This window comes from Lissotriton helveticus, chromosome 8 (genome assembly GCF_964261635.1).
Source record: "Lissotriton helveticus chromosome 8, aLisHel1.1, whole genome shotgun sequence".
In the NCBI taxonomy this organism is placed as follows: domain Eukaryota; kingdom Metazoa; phylum Chordata; class Amphibia; order Caudata; family Salamandridae; genus Lissotriton; species Lissotriton helveticus.
In genome coordinates this window covers 286514045-286536819 of record NC_136069.1, presented here as the reverse complement: position 1 = coordinate 286536819, position 22775 = coordinate 286514045, and the positions used below count along the sequence as shown (strand labels likewise).

At 42.4% G+C, this 22775-nt stretch overlaps 1 protein-coding gene across 1 annotated transcript in view; it reads right to left on the bottom strand.

Annotated features, from left to right (window-relative positions):
- The window catches only part of DDX10 (DEAD-box helicase 10), an 835384-nt gene that overhangs the window by 195363 nt on the left and 617246 nt on the right, over positions 1-22775 (bottom strand). Inside the window, exon 16 of the mRNA XM_078657055.1 lies at positions 19945-19998. Within this exon, the coding sequence (XP_078513181.1) occupies positions 19945-19998 (54 nt within the window). The remainder of the gene's footprint in view (positions 1-19944; positions 19999-22775) is intronic.

Sequence of the window (22775 nt, the reverse complement as noted above, 5' to 3'; positions counted from 1 at the left end):
GTTGGTGAGCCACTGTGTGAGGTTGCGGGCTGCTTCGTTGGGATCCCTAGTGTTGGTGGGAGGGTGATGGCTGAGGGAAGTGTTGAGTTGGTCGGTGGTGATCTTGCTCCAGCTTCTGCGGGGAACCTGTTGCGGGTGGTGGTGGGTCGTGGTTCTCCTGAAGTTGAAGCTATTCAGATATACACTATATATACATAACATATAAATATATGATCTGGAAGCATACTATCAAAACACAGAATAAACGAAACACACATAGCTGCACAATAGTGAAAATGATCTTTGTGGCTTAAAGCCTCAATAAGCTATTAAGTAAAAGTATGATGTTAGGGGCGGGTCCTAGTAAACATATAAATCTAAATATATAAGACGTGTTATGTAAATGACTATCAAACTCTTTAGTTTAATAGACGCGAGCTGACACCAACTCAAAGGTAGAGTGGTTCATCTTCGGGCCCACTCATCACCTGTTTTGAGAATTCTCTCATAATACAGGCAATGTCATAGCTAAAAGGTAAAATGTTTAACCAAGGCTGACTATGAAAACAGATGACCTTGCAACAGTTAATCCTCTTGAATCCATTAGTTCCATGTGTAAAGTAAGCCAATGACTTCTAAACTGGAGGTAAACTTGACCAGGTCAAGTTCCTTGTATTGAGGGCTAGTAAACTGGTGTATGAAGGGACAGGGCACAATTCAGATAGCCTGCATTAAAGGCAAGTGATTCAACAATGAGCTACTATGTAGAGTTACATGGTATATCATCATCGAGGCCCAGTATAAATTATTCCGTTTGAAAACCAATTCTGTATTTTTTTGGAAAGCTATACTCTTAGTTTCTTCTCCTCAGGAAACAGTTACATATAAAAAAAAATTAGGCAGTAATTCTAGTGGTGGTATGACCTCATTTAATATTACTGCAATGCTTACAGATACAGATTTTGACTTTCCAGGTAGGCATGCCAATGTAGCACTGATTGCAAGGGTGGGTAATTAAGTAAATTACATGATATAACCTTATAACCCACTGCTGAGGGCTATACCAGTTGTTAAAGGCACTAGACCTGAGTTTTATGCCTGAGCCGCAGGAGAGGGCCTATAACGAGGGAGAGCGCCTTTAACAACTGAATAGCCCGAGGCAGAAGGGTTATTCCACCAATTTATTGTACAATGTTCTAAATTAAAAAGGGAGAAACATTAAGACAACAATGGATTTTTGTAGCTCCGGGATTATACCGGCCATTATAAGCCAAGAGCTACTCCATTGTCTTCAACTGAGCTCTCACAGTCCAATGTTCAAATCGTAATTACAGTTTGTTTGTTTGGTAAGATTCCATAAGTTTTGTAACAACTAGATCTATGGTGTGCACACTTTTTGTGACATGACATATGCTACAGATACCAGAAGGATAGTGTCCTGTTAGTTGACATCTTCCCTACAATGTACTTTGTCTTCGTTATTGTGCACCTTTTCATAGTCTGGTGTGGACCAGACTGTCTTTCAAGTTTCTACCTCTCTTAAGGACACAAAGGCTTACCCTATTGGTGGTTTCCCGTAATGACAAAGATCAGTCACTTTTTGAAGATGTCTGAAAATGTGTTACACACTTCTGTATGAGGATCAAGTAATGCTGGTCTATTATTGTTACATGCTCTTTTCCTGGCAGTGAGAATCAATCACCTTGGTTAAAGCTTTGAGCCATTATTTTTTGCAAGGGAATCCATGAGCTCTTCATATTTTTCAGCAGAGGAACAAATAATTTTTCATTAAAAATTAGCCACTTGAGCAATTTCTTTTAGGGCCTATATTGGATGTCAAAGTGGAGGAGAATGCAGTAGTTGGTGGAATTTGTAACACCTCAGTAGATAGTTTGTCTCTGCATTAGTATGGTCAGAGGTGATGTTGCTTCTCAAAATTCTGATTGTACAGATTTGCCAGCTTTGGAGTAAAGATATGTAAATCTCCTCTGTCTGATGCAGTGGCCTAACGTAAAACGAAAAGCCCCCCAGCAGAATGTAATGAGGGGTCCCTGATTCTTCCATATCTCACAGATATTAACTGGGCTTCTGCTGAAAGGGGGCACCCCTGAAGGTTTGCCCTCCTGCATGATATGATGGGGGCCTCTCCGTCTTTCATGCCTCACAGATATTAACTGACTTTGGGAAGAATGTGGGGGGGGAGGGGTTGCCGCCCCCTTCCCCCCCCCGTCCTCCTTTCAGAATGTGATGGGGGGCCCCTGAATCCACAATATCTCACATATATTCATTGGGATTCGGCTGAATGGAGCCCCATAAATAATGCATTCTACAATAAGCGCTTCAAGGCATGAAGTAGCTTTTCTATTCTGTTTTCTTGCTTGGCCAAAGTCATTTTTAAGGTGTGTAAATTGCTGGCATTGCAACTTTAACAGGTTGGAGGGTGGGTACATGAGGATAGGAAGGGATTCAGACACGTAGCCAGGCAAAATAGAATCGACTATGTAGACAGGAGAAGATCAAAATAACTTTTGCTGAATTTTATTTATTATTTTCGGAGTTTTATAAAGCGCAAACATAACCAGTCAGAGTATCAGAGCACTGTACATACAGCAGTCAGGTCAAACATACATGGCAAAACATACTTGAAGGGAAGTGAGGGGGAAATGCAAACACAGCAAACAAATACAGAAGGAAATTTGAGGGGCTCCAACTTGCCCAATTAAAGGAGCTCCATATAACACTGAGTATCGGGAACTGTTACCAGATTTTGCATTTTTACATAAAAACAACCTGAAGATTTGAACCAGACTATGAAGAGAATACCGCACAGAATTCTCTACATCCCACTTGTTAACATCGGTGAGGCTGGCAATCTTTGTTAAACATCCCTACAACCAATATTCTGACCATAAAGAACACCAGATTTATTGAGAAGCAGACCAATTTACAGAATACATTTATTCTGCTCAATTGATAAGCATCTAACACAGCATAAATGGTTATATTTGACACTATCCAGAATCTAATGAATCTCCTTGTAGGCAACATGGATGAAAGTAAATAAAAAGCTATATGACACCACAAGCGTTGACAGTCATGGCGTTTTAAAAAAAAACTTTTACATTTGGCCATTCTGCACTGAAGCCAGCGCCGCTGTACAATATGGCTTAAACAAATTGACAAAGCCAATAGATCTCACATAGGCAAGAATTATTTGGCTTTGCAAATGCTTGTTTTTATTGAGCAAGCACATCCACGCCATTGAACAGGCTACCAACATGCAAACGAATAGGATCTTAGATATGCAGGAATTGGTGAGGTTTTTGCTGGGAGATTTGCTCAAAATAGAACTAGAGGATGTTCTTTGAATTGTTCTAATAAATCTTTCGAGTGCAACTGGTTGGCTACATACATACTATAGAAAGGGCCGTCCTTAAGTGGTACGTATCGGTGGGGTGACACTTACATTCAGAATGCAAAGCCCTGTTCCAGATAAATAACTAAAGGCATATATTTTACAATTTCCCTCTGTAGGATTCCTTCTGGGGTTCCTGCACGTCTGCATTGATCTAAAAAACGATCCGTTATCTGTAGGAGTCCCCCACCCTCCACGCCTTTGCTGAAATATGACAGCTCTATGGCATATGCGATGGCGGTTGCCAAGAGCGATGTCATTTCATCACTGCAAGGAGGCTACAAGGAAAAGGGTGAATTGAGGCTTCTTTGTGGACAGCCCTTAAACGAATTGCTGTCTCCTGACGAATTCCTTTTTGGCGAGGAACACCTTTTGTGAAGACACTGATGTACTTCAAGACATCTTTCTGTGGTATGCTCCGTCATCAAGATGTAAACCCAGCAGCAGTCTGCATAGATGTACTCACGGCCAAACTGGCACCAGGGCCGGACTGGCCGCTGCGGGCACCGGGCAATTCCCTGGTACGCCGCAAGGGTGGGGGGCCGGTTTTGGGACGCACCCCCAACCTCCCCCCGGGGGCGCGGCTGATTTTGGTTCCTGGTTCCTAGTCCGGCCCTGACTGGCACATAAACTGATCTGTGATTTATGGAAAGGCCAAACCGGCTGGAGTGAGGCAGTCATATGTAAGGAGTCTGACACTGGACACCTATCAGCCTATCAGAGGCACCAGCCAAGTTTATAAACTCACTAGTTTGCCATTATGCCACCATCTCTTTGAATGTACAGCATATAATTAAATCTGTATTTTCTGCTCTCACCAATAACCAAATGAGGAAAAAGCCTAATTGAAAAAATACTGCAATCTTTTTGGGGAAAAGAATTTGATTTGCTTTTACACATCGGTCAACACAGTCATGATATCATTCTTGGATAGCTTGGACCCAGAAATTCTCCCTGGTATATTCGTAAATCTAAATCGTGACATTGCCAGAACCATAACAGTTAGGTTGGGTGCCCCTTCCCCCTCCCAGAGTCAGTACTACAGGGTGTGATCTAGCTGAAGTCTTGGGGTGCAAGAGACATATTTTCATGATACACAACAAAAGGTGAAACAGTTATAAGCAGGCGGCCCGCCTTCTACATATTAGTTTAGAGGTCAATACTATACGGCTAGATAGAAGGGGGTTTCAGCCATCAGGAGACTCTCAGGGGGACCCCGCAGGTGATCTCATATGCGTATCTGGTTTGGGATTGACTTAGCTATCTGCCATAGTTCCTCCGGCTACCTATAATTCTTGTATCCTTCTCCCGGTTTCTCTCACCAATATAAAAAATATTGCAATCTTGGTATACAGTCCAATATGAATGCACAATTTAAATTAAACACTGACAAAAAAAGTTTTCAAAACATACAGTGAAGCGAACATAGCGCGAACACTAACTGTCAAATTTCCCATGCTTCAGCGGCACAATGAAACCATAATAGGCGTACAATGTATCAAAAAATCAAAAGCTTTCCGACAGTCAAGGTGGTACCTTAGCAATAAGAGGAGGAGGGTAGGTTTCAGTAAAAAGAAAAATAATAGCGCTCAGAAGACAGCGCCTGACATGTGACCTCTGTCACTTAATGCCCAGCAAATGTGACGAGATAACAACATGATTTACAGGCAAGTTTATTACAGAAAACGAGTTTGTGGAAGAATACAGTAAACATTACTTTTGCATGGGGAGATACGAACTCCAGCGACAGGCAGAATGCATTCCCATCTCAACTTTCTGAAACTCCTCAAAATGTCTTTCACATACCACAGAGCTGCGCTGTCTGGTAGACTGCGACCTAAAAAAGTTGGAGCTATGATAGGTCTCCATCGGGATTTCCTTTTGGAACAAATCTACTGTATACTTTCTTTTATTATATTTCTTCATTATGCTGGAACAAATCTAACTGGTGAGAGAACTAAATGTGGGAAGCATCCTATATCTATTTGGAAGGCCTAGGACCTGCTGGGAGCTTTGATACTTCATGTCTAAGCTCTGCAAGTAGCACAAACAACCTTTTTAGTACACATGCTTGCTAAAATAAAGGACTAGAACCCAAGTGATCTTTTCTGGGTGGGAGACTTTAATATTGCCCAGTAATGGCACCTAGACAAACACCCACGGGGCAAACATCCTCATGGGGGCTTAACGACATACTATTAGGGGAACTCAAAGATATGGGCCTTATAGATCTCTTGAGAGAGAAGAACCCTATGGCAGAAAAATACAAGTACTTCACAAATGTACAAAGATCGTATTCATGCATTGATCTTGCCTGGGATAGTCAGTAGCAAACAACAAATCACCCAGGGCCCAACTGCGATATCAGACCGCTCCATGTTTGATACAGGAAGGGGAATGGACTGGTAGTGCCTGGAAGGGATGTTATTGGAAGTTTGACATAGCACTCATTAAAGATAAACTGGCATCTTGTTCTCTGAAAGAAACCATTGCAAATTATTTTTAAAATGATGATACTGGAGATACCCCCAGGGTATACAATTGAGTTCGAACTTAAAGTAGCGGCAGAGGAATTCCAGAGGATGAGATCAATGCGCTCTCTTTGGACCCCAACTGAAGCAACGGGGCGCATGACTTATGGCTACTGAGATGTAAAAAAAAGTGATATTATTTCTACAGCAAAAATTCTATGGAAAAAGGTAATAAGAAAGACTCCATGCTGGCTCAGAGACTCGGGCATGTGAAGGCGCTTAAGCCAATCCCAGATTTTAGGGGAAATAATGGAGAAGCTGTAAATTGGGAAGATAAGAGGGGTATTCAGGACATTTTATTCAGCACTATACTCAGAAAACCCAATCAATCCAGGGCAGGTAAATGCTTTTATCAAGACAGCTGGTGTACCGTGCTTATTGCATGCCAACAGTAAAGCTCTGGAAGAGATTTTCATTCCCAAAGAGGTTAGGAATGCTATCACAGATTTAAACCCAATAAATTCCCACAACGCGATTGCCTCAATAATGCATTTTATAAACACTCCCAGTCAAACTTGATACCCAGCTTATTGCCACTTTCAACTGCTTCTTACAAACGGGGTCAATCACGTCTCGATGACTGAGACACATATCATGCTCATACATAAAGAAGGGAAACCTACGGATCTATGTGAGGCATACCGACCCAACGCCCTCCGGAATTCTGATGCCCCAATTTTTATGAAGGCCCTGACGAAAAGGTTGATGCCTCACATGCCATACTTAACATACCCAGATAAAATCTGCTGAGTGCTTCACCTAGTAAAAAAGACATCTTGCAAGAAGGTACATATCACAATACTGTGACTAGATGAAAAAGCATTTGACAGAGTTAGCTTGCTGTGCCTCAGTTATACTTGCCAGTTCAGTGTGTTTGTTAGCGCACCATGTATATCTCTTGGGTGGGAAGAGTAGTGACATTTAAAATGAAAATCCCACCCAGACTGTTGTATGCCTTCCAAGTCCTGCCAGTTCACATTCCTGAGGCAGATTTGAAGACCCTGCAGAGTGACAGTCACTTCTTCATCTGTGTGGGGAAGACAGCTTGAATATCAAGGAAAGTGTGAACAGGCCATAAAAAATTGGGTGCACTCAGGCCACCGACCATTAGACAATATTACTATGCCTCCCAACTTCACGTCTTTGTGAATGATCGCATTATGAGCCAGAACAACACTGGATCCATATGGATGCAGAAGTCGTGGGCCAGACTTTCTGAGAGATACTTTGGCTGGCACAGCATGCTTGATCTTCTGTGTGTTAATTCAGTGAAATATTTATGAGGGTAATGGGAGTCTGGGACACGAATACCAGAAAGGTGGCCTTGACTTCATTTCCCTACCAGTTCACTCCTTTGAGGAGGAACCCGGAATTTGTGCCAGGGAGTGACGGAGAAGGAGCAGGTTGTTGGATAGAGGAGGTTGTCGAATGCTCAGAGATCTCTTTGTAAAAGATGAGATTAAAACGCTTGAGATGCGTAAAAAAGAATTCAAAATAGCAGAGAATGACAATTGCCCACTAAAAAGCAAGTGGCTTTTCGACCGCTCAATGATTGGTAGAAACCCTTACCAATTTACACATCTCCTACAGCAGCGGTTCTTCACCTTTTGACCACTGTGGACTTACAGTGAATCATTACTGGAATCCCGGGACCTCCACTGAGTCATTTTTGGAAGCTGTGGCCCCCAGCCTAAGCAATTTCTATGATTTGACAACAAAAACAATACACACAAATATGTATACACCAAAATAATGCTCAAATATCGGAATATTTAGTTTAATTCACAATCACATTTGGAAAAGCTTTACAATTTTCAAATGTGCATTTTTATTTTAATATACTTTATTAATTTGAATGTATTCTTTTTAATATTATATAATTTTGTAAAACAGTCATGGACCCCCTGAAGAGGCTTCACCCAAGGGGGTTCCGGACCACAGGTCAAGAACTACCGTCCTAGGGAGATTACATTCAATATCCATTCAACACTAAGGGCGCTAGGTCCTGGTGAACAAGGGCCATTTATGAGGCAGTATCAAACTACCTTACAGTGCAATATCCCCCTATAACAATGGCAGAAACTCTGGTCAGGCACATTTTACGTGTGTAAAAGTGTCCAAAATAGAGAATCTCTTTATAAATATGTGAAACAGTCACATTATGCCTACAAAACTCAAAGCGATGTTTTCACAAACATCAGGGCTGTGTTGAAGGGAGTGTGGCCAAGAGGGTGATGAAAAACATATTTGGTGGTCCTGCCCCCGCTTGCAAATGCTCTGGAAGGTAATTCTCAGTCAATTAAGGAGTGTACTATGCTAGCTATTATGGTCAGAAACTGCTAAAATCCTGCTACACCTATGACCCCAGGACTATAAGCACCTTTCCAAATCTGACTGAAGAAAAGAGACCAATTTGACTTTGGTGGTCAAGCAATTGATAGCACAGAGATGGATGTCAGGAGTGGTGCCGGAAATTGACAAATTGGCAGGTAAATGTTGACCCTTAGCGGAATTTGTCAGCATAGCTGATAACTTGGGGATGTCCGCAATCTTTAAGATCATTGAGACTGGTGAAGCAACTGGACTCTAAAGAGACAGAGGCATTGAGTGTATAAGCGTAAGTTAAATTACCTATATACTATCATGGAAAATGTCTACATTGATGTTCTACCCACTGGGGAGTTTTGGGGAATGGGGGTATTACTGATGTTCTTTTTTCTGTTTTGTCGTTCATATGGGGTAGTTTTAGGCTCAGTGCCTTTTTAGCACAATGCAAAAAACTAATAACATTTCTTGAACTTGCTGGTGGCTTCACCAACAGCATAATTGAATTATTTTGATGAATTGCTAGGGGTGAAGCCCACCATGTCTAGGTTACTATACTTATTCCAAAACCTGGGAAAAATCCAGGGGAAAAGGTCTCTTCTCAATGTTAATGCCAAGATATTTACCAGACTGTTGTATGATGACAGGAGGTATACTATTGGGGCCAGATCGAGAATAAGGGAGTTTGCTTGATTTAATTTTCAAATAAGCAGAAAAATTTGAATCTTAATTTGTGCCACAAAGAAGTTTTTTCAGTTTTAAACAGTATGCCGGATTTATGGCCAACTATAAATGTAACTTCATGCTCTTCATCTAACTTATTAATAACATCTTTATAACTAGAAAAAGATGTGGAATCCTTCAACCAAACAGGGTGGAGGTTAGTAGAATGTGGAGGGCACGTAATGTAATCATCATAAATACTAACAGATAAGTAGCTTTTCGGACGGATGCTTCTCCCCTGTAGATTTTTGGTATCAATGGAAGACAGTAAGTCGATGTGGATGACGATACAGCAAGCCATCTGGCAATACAGGGAGATCTTCTAAGACAACTTACATCACAATAAGAGATCTTCTGCCCAGCACTGGAGGTACTTCTCTGTGCTCATTTCTGCTCCTTCCACCAGTTCTTAGATGAGCTGAATCCAAGAACAGACTGGCCAATAACACTGAGGGCTAAAGCATGGCTGCTTTAGGGCTACTCACCGGCAGTACTAATTGCATGCAATCACATTCTTAGACGCTCCCCCCTCTTTTGCCTAGAAAACAAATACTGTCCAAACACAGGCACAATCGCACCACTCATGTTCCGTGTGCAGGGCTGTGAAAGGGGTAGTCACATGGTGCATGACACAAATTTCATGGAGGTGCAGGAAGTGCTCCTTTACATGCCGGCTAGTGCGGTTGCCCTCTTCCTGGGCCGCAGTATAAGCTGCCATGTAAAGGTGCACTTTACGACTGCCAGTCCGACAGGACAGGACAGGTCGCATCGGGATAGGGGGTTCGGACCGCTGCCTGCTTTCGTGTGGTCTCGTGACTGTTGTGATAGCGGGAGGCGGTCCAACCGCCTGCTACCATAATCCGGGCCTAAGTGAAGATGTTTAATAACATGATGCAACATGTTGATATAAAGGTTTTCCTTACTTTGCTGCCTTTGTCATTCTTTCAAAGTCTGGTCCACAGCAAGCTCTGCAAGCTTTTGGAAAACCCGTCTGTGTACACAGTGATTCTTCGGACCTTCAACCTGTTCCTTGTATCAATACAAAATATGACACATGCACAGTGGTTGATCAGGGAGAGCAGTTCTGCAGCTCTCAGGAAGTCATACAGCCATCTCTGTTGAGCAATACACAACCTGCAACGTACTGAATGCTACACATGCAAGATATGATATTGCTTATTTTACATTATGTGGAGAAGTAAAATGGTAGGAGCATTGCGTTGCAGCGTTTGGATGTGTAACCGGATCTTAATACATTTCTTAATACATTTTCTTTCTCTGGGCACTCTACACAGAGTAGAAGGATCCTTAAAAAACATTCAGGTAGAGAGAAGAGGCAGCAGAAGGGAGATACAGTTGCTGTCATTCCCCCACAGAATTCAAAGCTACCCGCTGAGGAAGTGCCAATGATAGAAGTTTTCAGGAGGGACTCCTCCAAGTCACATCTGATCTCTGGATAGTAATAAATTGTATGCATTACTGCTAATCGTTGCATTTTAATTCATGGTACATCCACGGGATAAGTGTGCTTTCTCTGCACAGTAAGAAGTTGACATTTTAACCTATCATTTAAGTCTCTAACCTAACACAAAGTGAAGTGATGGTGTAGTCATCAAAGCCCCGGTATATTTTAATGGGTAGTTGAACGACAAGTCAAGGTAGTGAGCCTGTGTTTATGCCTACCTAAAGGTTAATATTAAAAAAAAAGAAAATATCTTTATGTCAGTACAATACAGGAAAGCCAAAGTAGAAGCCAAAACCAGGTTTGATTAAAACAACCTCCTCCAGAAGAAATGCCAAAGATACTAACAGATCAATAAAAGACTGTCTAAAGTGAGGCAGTACAACAGGTAAAAGCAAGACTGTTTCACTGTTGATGCACTAGCAAAGCTACTTCAATGGAAGATGACAGTCACAGAAGACCACATTACTGGCTGGTGAAACGGTGCTGTGTATCCTTCATAGGTTCAATAAATTACATTTTTTTCAATACATTTCCCACCACCAAGATCAGACCTGTATATCGAATGCTGCCTCCTACCAGATTTTACTTTTAATAGTAGGACTGTATTTCCTCTGACAGAGGGGTGCTGCTTGCACCTTCCTACCCTTTCTCCGGTTTAAGGCAGTATGTTCCTCTAGTTTCATGACATTCGTCATCTTGAGGTGTGCTAGTTTCAGTCGAAAGCTTAGACTCATCAATAGAATTTCATTTAGTTCAACTTATACATGGCATGCTGGACATTCACCTTTAATCATACATAAATATATTCTGATATCAATTCACACTTTGCAAATATATGTCATCAACTGACCGGAGGAAAAATATAGCTCAGACAGTCTTGGTTGGCTCATGGTGTAAAGCAAGATGTAGGTGGTTTTTTATTAGTTTTATTTTGTGCATTGCAGCTTCTTTGAATATGAGAATTCTAAATAAAACGTGCAATACCAATGTGAGTCACTCTACTCTGGTTTCCACAGGATTAATTCATTTCAGAAACCTACTCCATTAGGTGTCTTTTGGTAGTATGAACATTTATTTTCCAGATTTCAGATGTAGAACATCACTTCTTCAGCTGCACTATGAATATTATCTGTTACAATCTAATAATGCTGTTTGTATTCTGTTCTTGGGCCTAAAGCTCGACTGCTTGGTATCTAATAGCTAATGGGAATCAAAATATCTCTGCAACTGCATGGTAACCACCTTCTCAACAATCTCTCATATAATAGGAAGCCCTGCCTGTCAGCAACGATTTTTTGGATTGGACAAGTCATGGTTAGGCTTCTTTAGCAATGAATTTGTAACAGTCTTTTCACCAAAGCTCTGATACTGTATTAAACTAGTGGACACTGGGGTGTGACCAGGAAAAGCCAAAGTAAACAAGGTGATCAGTGACAGATTTATTTTGGGAGCCCTCACCAACATTGGAAAAAAATATTAATTTGATTACATTTAGCACTCTTCTAAAAAAAATCTCCATAACATCAACATATACAGGACATATGACGAAAGTTGGGATATTTATTAACAATGATTTACAGTGATAGAAATAAGTACACCCGTTATAAAAAAAAGTTTCCAACATTTTACAACAAGCACTCACCCACCTGGACTTCCTCCAACGTCGGTCGGCCGCAGAATGAGAGCAACATGGCGCCGAAAAAAACAAAAACAACTCCGCCCACCACCGCATGACTACACAGAGGGAACGCCCAGGGAAAAAATCGAGGGAACGCCCCCGAATCTGGTCCGGCCTTGACGGACAGATCCGGCACCCAATGGCTAGCCTCCATTTATGGAGCTAGCCAATGAGAGCCGGGGGACGTTCCCGAAGTCCTTATTGTCAACAAAGGATTTCACCTGCGCCGAAAAGCTGCGCAGAGCGCAGCCTTCGGCAGGCGAAACCCAAAAATGTAGTCTACCGTACACAATTCATTTTGTACGCACACATCTAGACACGCATATTTAGGGTAACAATAATGGCTCAGACACTTGTTACCAACTTAGCCAGAAGATATGATTGTGAAACCCTCATAAAAGTTAATTTGTAGATTGCAAACTATTTTTAGCACTTCTGAATTCCTTTGTTTTTTCCTAATACCTAGTAGTTGGGTATATAACCGATCTCTGGACACTGCCATAAAATACCAGAGATTGCCTCGGGCGAGGCATGCAAGGTAACTTTTGTGAAACCCTAGGACTACTGCCACAACGCCAGTGCGGGGCGGATAATAAGATACACCGCTATTCGATTACACGGCGTTTATGAGGGTTTCACAATCATATCTTCTGGCTAAGTTGGTAACAAGTGTCCTATCCTAATTTGATTTTGAACATTACGTCCTGGGGGACAGATAGGACCTCCTCTTCCCTCGTTTTGATAAATAACAATAATGGCTGTCAGTCCAAAGTATGTCAAATCATACAAATTCAAGAAAATAATACACTATTAATAACTACAACTACAAAGGATGTCAGTTTACAGGCATATTTCCTTAGAGCTTTGGGAATTGGCTTTACAGTTTACAGCACAGCAATCTCAAAACAGACTGGCCGCATACATCATGATGGAAGCTCTCCATAATTGAGAGTGCTCACTGTGACCGAGTGGGAGAAAGAGCCCAGATGGTTCAGCAATGGAATGGGCACTGTTAGACTTGGCATACTTGGCGTGGTTTTCTCCCTAATTTTTTGCCTTTAACCCTCCTGTTTTTGTTGACTTTAGCGCTCTGAGCACTTTACCACTGTTAACCAGTGCTAAAACATTTGTGTTCTCTCCTTAAAAATTGGTAAATTTGGCTTAAACCTAATTGCCATATTTAATTTATTTCTAACCCCCTGGTAAAGTGGCACTACCTGTGCCCAGGGCCTGTAAATTAAATGCTACTAGTGGGCCTGCAGCACTGGCTTTGCCAACCACTTGAGTAACCCTTTAAACATCTCAGGCCTGCCCTTGAATCCAGTGTGTGTAGTTTTAAGCTGCCATGTCAACCTGGCAAAATAATCCCTTTGCCAGGCCAAAGCCTTCTTTTTTAATACACATAAGACACCCATACAGTAGGCCCTGGACAGCTCAGAGGGCCGGGTGCAGTGTATTTAAAAAGTAGGACATGTACTTTTATGTTTTACATGTCCTGGTAGTGAAAAACTCTTACAGTTGTTTTTCTGAACTGCTAGGCCTATCTTTCCCATAGGAAAATATTGGATTTACCTTATTACATTCAATAAGCTGTAACTTCCATATGGGAGCAGGTAACCAGTTCATGTTTGGTGTCTTTGAAATTGTAATGAAAAATCCTCTCTTACGGTGAAGTCGAATTTAAATGACAATTTTGAAATTGCCACTTTTTAAAGAAAGTTGGTATTTTCCCGCCTTAGACATCTAGTGGCTGCAGACTGTCTCTGGGTCACATGGCTGGGTGTAGCTGACAGTTGGTCTTTTTTTATTCCTCCTAGAGAGCCACCCACACTAGAGAGCTTAGGTGTGCCTGGATGGGCAATCACTGGCAATAAGGGAGGGCGGACCTGAGCACAGCCCTACTTACATTTGAATAGGATGTGTCCTGCCTCCACATATAGGGCTGCATACCCCCCGTAGTTACTCTAGAGCCAGGGCAGAGGAGGCAGGAAACCTGTGCACTTCAAATGGAATGCTTTAGGAGCTTTTCCCCAACTTCAAAGTAGGCACCTGGTATAAATATTGGACCTCAGAGACCACTCTTCAGTACACTTCTGGACCTGTGGAGACTACCAGGAAGAAGGACTGCTGTGCTCCTAAAAGGACTTCCACTCAGCTGGACTGCTGCCCTGCTGCCTTGCTGCCCTACTGCCCTCCTCACTGAGTCAGAGGGATGAGATGTGCACCTGAACCCAAGACTCCCAGAGTGACTCCAAAGGCTAGTCTGCTGTCCTACTGATCAGAGCCAAAGGGACATAACATGCTTCCATCTACCTGATCCAGCATCCGGATCCAGCAGGAGCAAGCCTCTGATCCCCAAATGGGGCCCCTCAGGTCCTGGACCCTTGGTGTGGCCTCAGTGGACCTGAATTGAACTTTGTGGGCTCTTCGCGACCACAAAGAGGTCTGTTGGTGCAAAAACCTTGTCGCTCGCACTGCCAGCCAATGGGAAGCTCTGTCAACCCGACCCTTCTCGCTACAGCAGCGACCGCTCACAGGGAGTACCATCACGAAGCTCCGGCCCAACCGCCAATGACAAAAACAGCATCTTTGCGCTACCGCAATTACAGTCCGTGACTCCAGGCCTGTTCTTTGAACTACATTGATGACCGCGTGCAACGCTTCCCTGCTCCTTGTGGCCTCTTCCACCGAGAACGAATGTCTTTGCGCTGGATTGAGAAGGTAACTTTGCAGCGGGACTAACCTGGTCCCTGTATCCCAACCGCGCTCCATTGTGCTCAGCCTGAACTTGTGACTTTCTCCTGGTCTTGCACGACCAGATAGCTTAAGTGGCGCTTTGAGCTTTTTGGCCCTATTTTCACTCAAGTCTGTAAAATTGCATATCTCCAGATGTACTGATCGGATTTTCGTTTTTTTGATCTTGATTTATTTATAAATAATTTGCTCTATTATTCTAATTTGGTGTGGAATTTTTCTTGTGTTGTGTTTTCACTTCATTACTGTTTGAAGTGCGGCATAAATACTTAAACATTGCCTCCAAATAAGCCTGACGTCTCTGTGCCAAGCTACCAGAGGGTTGAGCACAAGTTAATTTGGGTTTTGCTTGTACCTCACTCTGACCAGAATTGTGGTTGCTGCTTGATCAGAGCTCACACCCCAGTCAACCAGTAACCCAATTCCTCACAGATTTCATTCCCACAACAGGGTTAAAAGTCATCAACCAGGGAGGAAAAAAAACCTCGCCACAAGATGTAGGGTTCCTGTCTCTAGTCACGACATTGATGGAAGTGTTCGAACATCCAGCATCCGGAAGCCATGAAGCTCACTCGTTTTATCCTAAATTAAAACTGTACGACTCCCAGGAAATTATGGGCTAGATCAGTATCACTAACTGAACTTCTGAATATTCATGAAGAGGTACATTAATAATTGTGTAGGATCTATATCCAAGTAAATGCTGTTAAGGTATGTGCTTCTTCCACTAAAATATGGTAAACGTTCATCTTTCCGAGATGTGGTGTTAAGTTATATTCAACTGTGCTGAATTCTAATAACGTTGTTTAATAAAAAGCTATTTTAAAAAGACCAGGTGGGTTTTCAAATTGAGAAGAAATCCTAGAATGAACTGCGTAACACCTTGGTTCTGCGCAAGAACCGTACTATAAGTCACATAATTGCTCCTAAGACTGACCGGATAACTTGCTGAATGAAGTTCGAGACAGTCGGTAAACTGTGCAATATATTTAAACAGACCTATACTCCGCACCAAAATTCCACCAAGGGCAGGGAGGGTCATCATTACTGGAGGTTGCATGATGTTGCTGAAACTGAGTAGAGACTTTAAAATGTCGACCATCCACATGCATAATGTAGTGCTAACCATTGCAAGCTCTGCCAATCGTTCCATGGCAGAAGCCTCAAAAGACACATAGAAACAAAGAGCACCATGTGTTAAGGGGTTAACATGGGCGTTAGCAGTTCAAAAACCATCAAAGTCCTGTACCAAGGCTCATTCACTTAATCCCATGTCTGCAGAGGCTTTCCCAACAATGTCACACTAACCCTTTTTAAACAGGATGATGTATTCAGGTACATAAAACCCCACATAAAGCAAATGAAGCGAAAAGTAATTTCCAATGTACTTTACGTGACCCAACTCTTATTATATCTGCAATATGCAAAACAATGCTGGTTCTATACTCTATAATGCAACTCTAATTGGAGGCACTTCTACTCTCAGAGCATGGAATGCCGCATGCGTACTGCTTTTACCAAGAGTATCCAACCGTTCAGACAATCCTCCAACATTCTGTCTGCCCTTGCTTATCACGTTTGCCTCAGACTACTCTAGAAGAGTCCTCAAGTCGCATATCTATCTTTGGGGGTTTGTGGTAAATATGTTTTGCTAGCAACAGTATAAGTGCCACTGATTTGTGTCCCATCCAACCCACTGGATCTGTGTGCTTTTCCCAGTAGGCAGGTTCTGGGATTAATCCAATCATCTATTACCAAACACAACTTCATCCTTTCTGTGGCAATCCCCCTCAATTGTACAGTCTTTGAGTCCCTTACATAAGTTAATAAAGCAGAGGAGGGACTGTAATCACACTTAGAGTAAATTCTCATCTTTAGCACTATTAATCCTATGTAGCATGACTAAGGTCAATTGTTTAAGTTACCTCGGATTAGAAGACATCTTTTTAACATGCAAGGAAGCCTTTCAGCTGTCTCCGTTGCAAAGTCCCCTTCCCACATTCCTTTCACTTCAACAACATTTTTTTTACAATACACAACATATGATGTAAAAATCAAAGTAAACAAAATGGGTCGGTAGAGCAATTTCTTTGGCTCACTCAAGATCATCAAAGCAACTTGTGGCCTCCAGCAACTGATTTCGCTAGCAATTTTCCATTCAAACCTGTCCCTACCTCCATACATCTGACAATGTATTAGAGTTTTGGAGGCAGGTAATAACACTTTACATTGGGAAGATAGGATAATTAACCTAGCAATGGGTACGCGCTCAGATTTCTTCATTTTAAAAATTGCTTTCAGTTTGAAATTTTTATGGATGAAATCGAGCCGCTTTATGCACGTGCACTTTACTTACAGTTTAGGGTTGGGATTTTTCCACTGAATGTCACCATAAGTAAATGGAAAAATGTATCTGTGGCCCCACTGTGCCCCTTCTGTAGTTTAAGTGCAGAATCAATTGAATATTTCATGTTCATTTGCCCTTTTTATGCACAAATTAGAAAAAGGTGGTTTACCTCAGAATGCCGCCTCCTGTCTTTCAAACGTTCAGCTGACGCCCTACGGATACTCAGATCAGACACTACCAAATGGCTAGTGTTTACAATGAGGAGATACCTCTTGTATGCTTGGCACATTAGGACTAGGCACATATCTGACAATCAGGAACCATTACGGTGGCCACATGCTGGAAGGAGGGGCCTTTTAACCTTCATTGAAGACGCTAATTTGATTGATCTGTAGTCTGATTAAATCATCCTTGTTTTATCTTTTTTAACCTAGACCAAGACCCTGCTGTCTGTATGATGTGCTTTTATTAAATTACTCTTTGATATTTTCTTACATATGTATTTATTGTATGAGGTGACTTGTTTTGTTTTCTTGTGTGAATGATCATGAAATGATCGAAATAAACGACTACTACTTATGACTCTGGCAACTTTTATCCCTTGCAGAGCCATACAATCAAAGAGTTGACGGCGTCCTGTCACAGCCAGCATAAGAAATTGAATCAAGAATATAAAAGATAACTACCAACACAATAAAGGGACCTGCAGAGCTAATAAGGTCTTCCAGCATAACACACATTAAATAGTGTGTGTCTACCTCCCACAATACCTCATCCCTCACAATGAGAACTCATGTGTACACAGCATGAGAACAGCACCTCGGTGGCCACACGCACAACACTGAACCACTTGCCACATAGGCTCAAAGCACAGACAACACTCTTCCAACCATACACCAACACAATGTAGCGTGCTTCAGCACTCCACATAAAGTAATAAGCGCTACGCAAATACTGTAATGCATTGCAATATCATTTTAAATTAAGGTAGGGAGTACCTTAATAATTATAATACACATTCCTAGGACATACCATTGCCCTATCTTACAACTGGCTAGTTGTTGTGCCACAGAGAAACAGTTATCCAATTATATTGTACTGTGATTAATAGGTAACCAGTGCATAATTCTCTAATAAATATATTCAATGGCTAGTATGTACATGAGTACATGAAAACCTGCACACCTTGTATAAAATCCTGTTTCTGCTTTCTCTACTACAGTGCAGCTGTGACATCACTAGCCCCTATAATAAGAAAATGACAGCTTTTCTACTTTAGTAAGTTTTTACAGATGAATTGTGACATCTATACCTCTTACCAGAAGAGAAAACACTGTAAAAAGTACCTTTCTACGTAGAACGATTAAGGATCATGTACATTATTGAAGTGAAGCCTAGCTTTTCTGATAGCGTTCGTCTAAAATATATATACAGCCTAAAACTCCACTCATTAGGTGCTCTTGTTAAAAGGTTTATTGCACTGTTGGGAATCAATGCAGGGGAGAATAAACCTATCTGCATGTTAAACACATTACTAAAACACCAAAGCGGCCTGATGCTGATTTACATGACACTGCTTAAGAATGCATGCTTTCAAGAAATTATACAGTGCTTATTTCCACAGCACAGGTTTCACCTTTTTACACATTAACTGCAACAGAAAATGTCTTTGTTCAGGAGCAACAGACCAAGAATTTAATCAGAGTTGGGGAGGATGAACTTGCGGGTTTTACCATGTATTATAAGGAATAAAATACCTCCTACTGTATGTAAAAAGGATACTGCAACTCGCTGCAGTGATACGCGCCAGAACTCATGCATGACTTGCAGTACCCTTCTAAAATACTGCATGGGTACTTTTTCCATATATTATTTAAGAACTAACACTATGACAGTATTGATAATCCTAGATCTGCGCTAATTGTGTCATGACCGCAAATAAAAATGCCTGGTAAAGACCATCATGTGTGTTCTGCATCGTGCTTCAGGGCTGTTAATTACCCACAGTAAATCATGACGGTTAAACGAGAGGCCACATGACCCAATGAGCGAAATCTTCCAAAGCACATTTATCTGACCGATGCAGGCAGCAGTTTAAAAATATTGGATTGAACCCTCGCGGCGCCGATTTGGCTTGAACCCATCACTTCAATATCCAGATTATTACTCACTTGCAATGCTCCAATGACAAGCAACACTTAATATAATAATATGAATAAATAAATAAACACTGTTATCAAGCAACCCTGTAATCTCAGGCGTGCTCATTTCACCCTGCCATTACCACAGACAGCTTCCATACATTTATGAGTACTTAAACGGTTAGCTGTTGTAAACACCGATTAGAAAACAAACAGATGAAAGACACCATGAAATGCATTTTCATTGAAAACAGCAGAAGCACTTGCCACATAGTATGCGTAACGAAAGATGCTTCTACCTGAATGTGCATTTTCTGTCTGAAAAGAACGCGTCTGCACGCGAGAGCTGTGAGAGCGCGAGGCCTGTCACATGAGGCAGATGGATTGCTATTCCCAGAGGCTGGCTCTAGGCACAGAATTAAACTAGAGGAGGAGAAAATGACAAGTAGCCATGCACCGGTGAGCAGGCAAAAGACAGCGCACGCCCCCTCCCCCTCGCGGACATGTCAGAGTACAAGCCACACGCCAGCCAGAAAGCTTTCCGAAACCACAGCATTAAAAGGGCGGGAAAGGGAGCGCGCCGTACCTCTTCCGGTTTATTGTGTGCTCTTCGGGCAGCCTTCGCTTTCAGCCTCTTCTCCTGCAAGAAAGGTAAGGAAAGCAGTTAGTGAGATGGCACCATTATAATCGGATTCATGAAAATATCTGATTTACAACACGAGTTGTAGGTGAGCTATTCTTCCTAAAAATGTACCCCTATACTAATTCATCATTGTGGAGATTAAAGACATTTTTCTAGTGTTAATCCTCCCACATTAAGGCACCCATCACTATGGCGGTGGGACTGCCGCCGTCGGTGGCTGTCCCACCTCCATTGGACCCTGCAGGACCGCCTGCCGCATTGTGATGACGGGCAGATGTAAGGCGGGCGGAGAGACCAACCGCCATGCATCAGACGGGCGACCGTCGGAAGGACTGCAAACTCTACAACAGTCATCAGGCACGGCTGTAGGGATTACAATGTCCCTTTCCGCCGGCCATCTCATAGCTGCTATCTCGCCATGAAAATGCAGGCGGAAAGGGTCTTTGACCCCCTTCCTCCCTGGGCCTCCGCTACGGGCCCGGGATATAGTGCCAGCCCCATAGTTCAGGGATATGTAAGATGTGTTTATTTTGTACTGTAGCGTGTGCTGCGGGCTGCAGCACACGCCGCAATACAAACTACAAACATTGCGACCGGGATAAAGGAGGTCGCATTGTAATGTGGCCAGCGGGACCACCGACTACTATTCGGGCGGTCCTGCTTCAGCCACGGTGCGACCGGCATCGTAATGGCGACCTAGGTTTTTAAAACTTTCTGTTTTTATACGACTCGAGTTGCACAGCACAATCATATTGATAGGCACTTCCAGAAACATGTGTACACCAATGTCTGCACTACTGATGGAAAAAAAGAGGTCACCACTTTTAGCATAGCACATTTTTAACACCCCTTAGCAATACTGTAGCAAAGATGCTCAGGCTCTGGTACAAGCAATGACACATTCACTATTGTTGAGGTAGTAAAATACAACAATTATCAGAGCGCTATTGGCCCCTTATGACCCTGAGAGCAGTGCACTGCTACTGCTGCACCAACTGTAGCTACACCCCTGCTTGTATGGCCCACAGTGCTTTTGGAGTTTGTCTATCATAGCAATTGCGCCGAAAATGCTTTATGTTATATTTGATTTACAAGTCAAATAGAAACTACAAAGCACAGGCCAGTAGTTTACAACATATGATCAAGCTTGGCAGTGGCGGCTCCTCTATAGGGGTGTTTGGGAGCCGCCCCCCTGCTTTCTCGCAGTGCGAGAAGGCAGAAACATAAATGGTAATAACTACCATTTGTTTCTGCCTACTCGCACGGCGAGAAAGCTGAAGTTCCTGGTTGGGAGTGGGCGGTGTTTCTCGAGGGCAGGGGGGAGTGGCTTGCCCACTGTTGTTCATACTGACTGTTTGGGCAGCCTGAGGTCGCTCAAACAGTCAGTATGAACAACAGGGGGCAAGCCACTCCCCTCTGCACTCAAGAAACACCGCCCACTCTCCCTGTTCTCTATGTATGCTACAGCAAACATAGAAAAAATGACCCGGGTGGGGCAGCGGCCACACCAATCACAACGCTGCCATTGCATTGGTGCCACTAGATATTTACAAAGCATGTAAATGTATGGTCCACTCGCAATAAATCCAACCGATCGCATCATCTCTCTTATAGTCATGTCCTTAACTTTTTAGGTAAAAACACTCATTTATTTCTCAATAAGTGTAAAACCGTTAAGGTAACCTTGTTGTTTGTGCGTACATTTCACAAGCTTTACTTAATCCTGAATTTCCATATAAGTGTTTGCTTTTTCCAGGATGGTGTTCCTTTTTTTCCTGCCAGCATATTACTCTCCCCTCCATTCCCTCCATAACCTATTTTTCCATTTTCTGGTTCTCCAGCGCTGCAAAGTCATACAAATAGCAATAGCTCTATGCAAATATCATCACTCCACTGCATACCAAAAAAACAAAAAAAAAAACTGTAATTTTCAATGCCAAAAGCTCTAACTCTCACAAACGATTGCATAGCAAATGCTTGTTTTATTGTAGGTAGCTGCCAAGTTTGGACCTGGAATTAGCTATCGGGTGAAGTGTGAGAATACTGTGTACACATTTTGTGGATCCCTGTTGAGTTCATAAGTTTAGGTCACAGAAATGTGAAATTGTTTGTTATTATTGGCAAGGTTTGAGGTTTGCAGAGCACCGTGGGTAAGACAATGCTGTGGGATTCACACAAGGCACATCACCCTGAACTCTGACAGAAGACTGTAGAGTACAATCATTCCGCATGGCAAGTGGGATGAAACTGGATTTTACCCCCAATCTGCTTGCGTATTTGTGAATACCATGCCCAGAACAATTGAAATTTCCTCACGATTGTCATAGGGATGGGAATGTTTTGTACCAGGGGAGTAGAAAACCTTTGGAGGAGATAGAGCTGGGTTGGTACCTGATGTCAGGATGGGCCAGACTCCACCCCATTATTTTATAAAAACCGATTTCTGGCAAACTGATGACTTTCTGACCAACCACCGCCTCCCCCTCCACCCCTACGGAGAAAATTTTCTTTTTTTACTGCCAGGATAGGATGGCCCAACCCTTGTTTGCTTCAGATCAATATCCCTGGTGTCTAGGGCGCTTTCTACTATCCCGAGGGCAGATTAGGGACAAATCCCCAATCAGAGCTAACTTCCTATTCCCCCCGGGAGATACAATGACCATATTGGCCCCTTCAGAGTGGGTTCATGGTCTTATACCAAGGTGGACTACAAACATTCCTTTGTTTAAATATAAAAAAGATAAAGTAATCCCTGGTGAGCCTTCTACTCCCCA